This window comes from Oncorhynchus mykiss, chromosome 6 (assembly GCF_057628025.1).
Source record: "Oncorhynchus mykiss isolate SJ-2025 chromosome 6, ASM5762802v1, whole genome shotgun sequence".
Lineage (NCBI taxonomy): Eukaryota > Metazoa > Chordata > Actinopteri > Salmoniformes > Salmonidae > Oncorhynchus > Oncorhynchus mykiss.
This window is the reverse complement of record NC_143027.1, coordinates 60,063,597-60,070,242: the sequence shown is the minus strand read 5'-3', so window position 1 is coordinate 60,070,242 and position 6,646 is coordinate 60,063,597. Positions and strand designations below refer to the sequence as shown.

The window sequence follows — 6,646 nt, the reverse complement described above, 5'->3', positions numbered from 1 at the left end:
AATAAAATAAGGCATTGGTTAGAGGCCTCTACTTATATTACGTGAAAAGGTTGTCAAGAAGCTCTCCCAGCAATGTGGCCGCTTTCGAGAGCACAACATCCAGCAACATTACTCATTTGGAATTCTGACAATTTGATATAGCCTTCTCCCTAACATATGTTTTACCAACCAATCAGCTGCATGAATGCCAGTGGGGAATTCTGTGTCAATATCACGCACAAAACCTGTTTCATTGGACAATATACAGCACAAAGCAATTTACAACCAATATCATGTGTAGTTATGAGACTTTGTGGAATTCCAAGTGGGACATTTCTTCAAGGCTGACCCGAAACAGTAACAGGTCTTGTCAATCCTATTTACTAAACACGTATTGTAAGGAATCCATTGGGATAAAATAAATATACACACAGGCAGTTATGCATTGCTTGTCTCTGTGACCCCGGAGAGAAAGACAAAAACACTTTATTATTAGCTAGTTATTAGTCAATGAAGCGTGGGAATGCCAGGCGGGTTGGCAGCCATTTCCCTCCTAATCACCAGAGCTCTCAGTCAAGAGACCACCTCAGACAGCAGGATTCTCTTAAACTGGACCGTAGTTTTGACATGCATGTAAAATCAAACGAGTGTTCATGTTATTAACCCAGCCTGACAGCTAAATTAAATGTACTCGTAAATCTGAGGTTTGCTTTAGCAGGTGCATCAGAAATGTTCAAATGACATTCAGACTATAGAGGCAAGAAGCTGCTGTGTACTGCACCTGCAACCCAGTCTGAGCTGAAAGCTGTAAATAGCACACAAAAGGAATATGATTTTCTGTGAAACATTTATTAGCTTAACATGAGCATGCATTTGTACATAACTCTGTATACAGATGGATAGCTCATTAATAGAAAAGTGTAATCTGGCTGTTCTGTTGCATTAGCATCAATTTAAACAATGCCCTGGTCAGCACCCACTGACCACTTTTCTTTCTGGTATAGAATGTGTAATGTTAATCTGTGTGACCACCACCAAAGCAAAACAGTGATATTGATTAGAAAATCAATATCGCCATTAAACAACTGAACCTAGCACTCTAAATCATCCCAACAATATCCAATATCCATTTTGGATATCTCTGAAACTGAACGTAAAGCCATCATTCATGACATTAACCCTTTAGAATCACCTCCGGACACAATTGTAGGCAACTGTCTGCAAGCAGGTGTACGTTTTTGATTGAGCAGCAAAGTCTTGGTCAATCCCCTTGTACCTGCACTATTAAAACATCATTATTGTTAGTAGGCTATTCCATGTTAAGAAAGGCGAAAGAAACCCCACTACTCATTTACAACCCAGGTCGTATTTTGGTACAATATAAGATTTAGCTGAGATTGGGTAAATAAATAACATGAGAGGTTTTCAATCAGATAAAATGTACATTTATTACTTACAATAATTTATGCCACCCTGAAACAGAGGTTGTGCCTGCTAATGGATGGAATAATGAGCCAGACAGAAACACACTGATCTGTGATCTCAGTCCAAAAATTTAGCCTACAATTACTGTGTCCTCATCTGGGAACTCATAGAAGGGCACCTCAAGGTTGAGTGGGGCTGGGCCTTTCCTGATGCGGCCAGAGGCATCGTAGTGAGAGCCATGGCAGGGGCAGTAGTATCCACCATAGTCACCAGCATTGGCGATGGGTACACAGCCCAGGTGGGTGCACACGCCAATAACAATGATCCATTTTGGGTTGGCGACGCGGTCCTTGTCGTGCTGGGGGTCACGTAGCTCAGCCATATCCACAGCTTCCTCGACGGCGATCTCTTTCTCAGACCGGTGGCGGATGAACAGAGGCTTGCCCCTCCACTTGAAGGTCATATTCTTGCCCTCTGGGATCTCTCCCAGCTTGACCTCGATCTTGGACATGGCCAGGACATCAGCTGAGGCACTCATGGAAGAGATAAACTGTGTGGCCACGGTCTTGGCTGTGTAGACACCAACCACGGCTGTGGCCCCGGTGACAAGGTACGAGAAGGTTTTCCTGGACTCGCTGCTCTCCTGAGAAGATTTCTTGGGGTCAAGCAACTCAGGCCGACGGTAATCAGAGAAATCTGGCACCTTGATGTCAGTGTGAGCGAATCGGACTGCAGCTTTTGCTGAAAAATAAAACAAGTCCATTAGATAAACAATGAAAACAGTATTAAGAGAAAGACAATGGCATGTGATAGGAAAGTACCAGAGGGCACATTATAGAAGCAGATGCATCCAAGTCAATAGCTAGTAAGATAGCAAATTAATGATCAGATTGTTTGAAAGTAAAGTTTAAATACAAAGTAGCTAGCTAGCAAGCTTTCTAATAGTTAGCTAGCCCATTAGCTGAGGAGTATTCATTATGTCTTGCAATGGAAAACCGTTTAAGAATCAAACGGATCAAACGCAATGATTACCTTCCTGAATTTGTCCAATATAAACCCTTGTTTTGTTATAAAACATTTTGCAACAAAATCTGCCTAATGAACACACCCTTGACCTACATGTTAGCTACCAACTCCCTTGCTAAAATGTAAGGTTAAACTAGTGACCAAGAAAACTCTCCTCACTCTAGCCACCAGAATCCGACCCTACCATTACACTGAGCTGCATTGGGGCCAGAATGCAAACATGGTTACATTACGACACTGTATGGATGGGATATGCCACTGTACTCAATTTTACCTTAATCCACACCAATACATCTCAAATCAAATGTTATTTGTCACATGCTCCGAATACAACAGGTGTAGACATTACAGTGAAATGCTTACTTACAAACTCTTAAAACCTCTTGGTGTTAGGGGGCAGTATTTTCATTTTTGGAGAAAAAAAATAAAAATCCTGTTTCAAACGGGATATTTTGTCAGGAAAAGATGCTAGAATATGCATATAATTGACAGCTTTGGATAGAAAACACTAACGTTTCCAAAACTGTAAAGATATTGTCTGTGAGTATAACAGAATTGATGTTGCAGGTGAAAGCCTGAGAAAAATCCAATCCGGACGTGCCCCAGGTTTTGAAAGCGCTGCGGTCCAATGACTCCCTATTCAGCTGTGAATGTACCATCAACGAGCTTACGCGTTCTACGTATTCCCCAAGGTGTCTACAGCACTGTGACATAGTTTTACGCATGTCTGTTGAAGAATAGCCGTAGGCGGCCACATTGCGTAAGTGGTCACATGGTGGCTCCGAGAGAGATTCTCACGTAAAATACAGAGGTAGCCATTACTCCAATCGGTCCTAGTGAAAAACGAATTGTCCCGACGGATATATTATCGAATAAATATTAGAAAAACACCTTGAGGATGGATTCTAAACAACGTTTGCCATGTTTGTTGATATTATGGAGCTAATTTTGAATATTTTTCGGCGTTGTGGTGACCGCAATTTCCGGGCGATTTCTCAGCCAAACGTGAAGAACAAACGGAGCTATTTCGCCTACAAAAATAATATTTTGGGAAAAAATGAACTTTGGCTGTCTACCTGGGAGTCTCCTGAGTGAAAACATCCGAAGTTCAAAGGTAAACTATTTAATTTGATTGCTTTTCTGATTTCCGTGACAAGGTTGCCTGCTTCTAGCAAGGCATAATGCTATGCTAGGCTATGATAAACTTACACAAATGCTTGTCTAGCATTGGCTGTAAAGCATATTTTGAAAATCTGAGATGACAGGGTGATTAACAAAAGGCTAAGCTGTGTTCCAATATATTTCACTTGTGATTTTCATGAATAGGAATATTTTCTAGGAAGATGTATGTCTGTTGCGTTATGCTAATTAGTGTCAGATGATGACAACGTTCCCGTTCACGGGATGGGGTGTCACTACAGGTGAAATTAAGAAAAAAGATATAAGAAAAATAAATAATTAAAGAGAAGCAGTGAATAAAAATAGCGGGGCTATCTATATACAGGGGGTACCGGTACAGAGTCAATGTGTCAATGTGCAGGGGCACCGGTGTCGAGGTAATTAAGATAATTATGTAAATGCAGGCAGGGTTGTTAAAGTGGCAATGCATAGATGATAACAGAGAGTAGCAGCGTGGGGGCAAATAGTCTAGGTAACAATTTGATTAGCTGTTCAGGAGTCGTATGGCTTGGGGGTAGATACCTCTTGGACCTAGACTTGGCGCTCTGGTACCGCCTGCTGTGCGGTAGCAGAGAGAACAGTCTATGACTAGGGTTGCTTGAGTCTGATGATTTTTAGGGCCTTACTGCCTGGTATAGAGGTCCTGGATGGCAGGAAGCTTGGCCCTGGTGATGTACTGGGCCGTACACACTACCCTCTGTAGTGCCTTGTGGTCGGAGGCCGAGCAGTTGACATACCAGGCAGTGATGCAATCCGTCAGGATGCTCTCGATGGTGCAGCTGTAAAATCTTTTGAGGATCTAAGGACGCATGCCAAATCTTTTCAGTCTCCTGAGGGGGAATAGGTTTGAAATACTGTTTATTTTCCCGGAAAACTGCCGTTTCGTTCTCATGCTAGCTAGCAGTAGCCATTATGGAATGCCACATCAAGTTGAACAAAATAAGCTGATTGCTGAAGCTGGTTGACTGCAAACTGGCTGCAGTGGCTACTGCTAGCTAGCATGAGGACAAAAATTGCAGTTTTCTGGGGAAACAAGCAGTATTTCAACCTTCTCAATCTATCAGTGTGGATTAAGGTAACGTTTGGAGTGCAGTTGCATATCCCATCCCTGCATAGAGGTAAGCTTTCCGACCCATATCGCACGCCAGCTCCATGGCGTCTTAATATAGCCATGATTGCGTTCTGACCCCAGTGTAGCTAAGTGTCGACAAGTGTAACAGTAGGGTCGGAATCTGCTGACTATCATCACTAAGACCCACCTTTATGGGTTATGTAATGTATTGTAACTAGAATGATCAAAATATGACATTACTACACATAAGTAAAGGTAGCAGCTAGTTAGCTAGTCAGGTTGTGACCCCAGACTCCAGTCACAGTTTCTTTAACCCAGAGGCGCAACATTGAGAGACTTACGGGAACGCTTGCAAAACAGACCATGCAAGGGTTTGCAAAGTCAATGAGTTAAGTGTTATACACATGGACGTATTTCTGCGCATGAGTTTAGCAAGGTAACGTCGACAATGCATCGCCTATAAGCATGATCGGGGATTTCTATTGGAGAAGCAGTTTCTGTTTATCTTCTAACTGTACTGTCTTTGTGCCCCATACTGCAGTGCTGCTCCTCCTGCTAGTTAAAATGTCTTAGCCTCGTTCATCATGGGCATCCCACTTACTGAGCTAACTAGATAATTGTTAAAAAATATTATTATACCCAATTGATATGTGAAATTAATTGTACTTCTACCCAACATGTTTGTGGTTGTTGGTTCAAACCGTTTGGCCTTGACCTCAGTCAGCTACCTCAGTTAGCTAGTTAACTAGCCGGTTGGCTAGGCCGCTTCCAGCCAATGCACTCTACACAGCTAACATTAGCGAGCTAATGAACACTAGGCTAAATTATGAAACAATCCTCAGATTCTACAGCATATCAATTGGACTTTAGTAAAATACAACAATGACTCAAGTAAAACCCGATTACTAACATTAGCCCTGGGATACTGCTAGCTTAGCTACTTACCATTTATGCTAACTGATACTGCAGGCCCAGTCTTTGGACTCTGACCGTTCAGGGACTCGCGGGTAAGGAAAGGTTTCTTCGTGTCTACCAACACTTTCTCTCCTTTTACAACCACCCCTGGAATAAGGGCTTTGAGGGGTCCAGCAACTGCATAGTTCGTAGCCTGCAAGTATGGAGAAAATACCCCCGAACGAGCGGCAAGGGACATCATCTTTTTAGCGAGAGAGGCTCCTTGCAATGCTAGCTAGCTACGACCTTGTCTAAACTGTGCAAGGGGAACAAGCGCTGGTTGATTACGCAACACGTCAGGTGACGAAATTACGTATATCAGAAAGGTTACTGTGTGTTACTTTTCTACTGTGATGAGCAATATCTAATCCATTCTTCTTTTAGGGAATTATTATCTGATGAAAATACTTAAGACTTTTCTGACATTAAATTGTTTTATGTGTTTTGTTTGACACTTTTACATTTTTTGCTCAAATTTGAGATAACCAATCATAATTTGCATAAACGTATTCCCTGCTTTGATAGCTGGGGCGGGACTAGTGGTTAGAGCGTTGGACCAGTATGAAAGCTTGGTGGATCGAATCCCCGAGCTGACAAGGTAAAAATCTGTCGTTCTGCCCCTGAACAAGGCATTCATTGTAAATAAGAATTTGTTCTTAAATGACTTGCCTAGTTAAATAAAATGTACATTTAAATATCACATCAGGACCTACATTTAATAATTATCCTCATCATGCAGAAAAATACAAAACATTATGCATTGCTGATATTTGTGTAACGGTTATACATTGACTTCTTAGGTAGTGACATATAGATATTCAAAATACATCTTTGTCCAAATGTAGGCCCCTGTCATGCATTTTTTATTTTTTTATTTTACATTTATTTCACCTTTATTTAACCAGCTTGGCCAGTTGAGAACAAGTTCTCATTTACAACTGCAACCTGGGCAAGATAAAGCAAAGTAGTGCGACAAAAACAACAACACAGAGTTACACATAAACAAACGTA

The 6,646-nt window shown here is 41.6% G+C and overlaps 1 protein-coding gene across 1 annotated transcript; it reads right to left on the bottom strand.

Moving 5' to 3' along the window:
* Nucleotides 1-812: 812 nt before the first annotated feature.
* Nucleotides 813-5,892, bottom strand: LOC110526261 (cytochrome b-c1 complex subunit Rieske, mitochondrial). The gene is made up of 2 exons (XM_036980620.2): nucleotides 5,627-5,892; nucleotides 813-2,145 (listed from the first exon to the last, which is right to left on the bottom strand). The coding sequence occupies exons 1-2, from the start codon at nucleotides 5,835-5,837 to the stop codon at nucleotides 1,535-1,537; spliced, it is 822 nt and encodes a 273-aa protein (XP_036836515.2). The 5' UTR covers nucleotides 5,838-5,892; the 3' UTR covers nucleotides 813-1,534.
* Nucleotides 5,893-6,646: the final 754 nt, after the last annotated feature.

Excerpts from the sequence above, each read along its gene's own strand:
- LOC110526261 (XM_036980620.2), bottom strand. The coding sequence starts at position 5,837 with ATGATGTCCCTTGCCGCTCGTTCGGGGGTATTTTCTCCATACTTGCAG. Across the intron at positions 2,146-5,626 it reads AGTATCAGTTAGCATAAATG|CAAAAGCTGCAGTCCGATTC; the intron begins GTAAGTAGCTAA and ends TTTATTTTTCAG.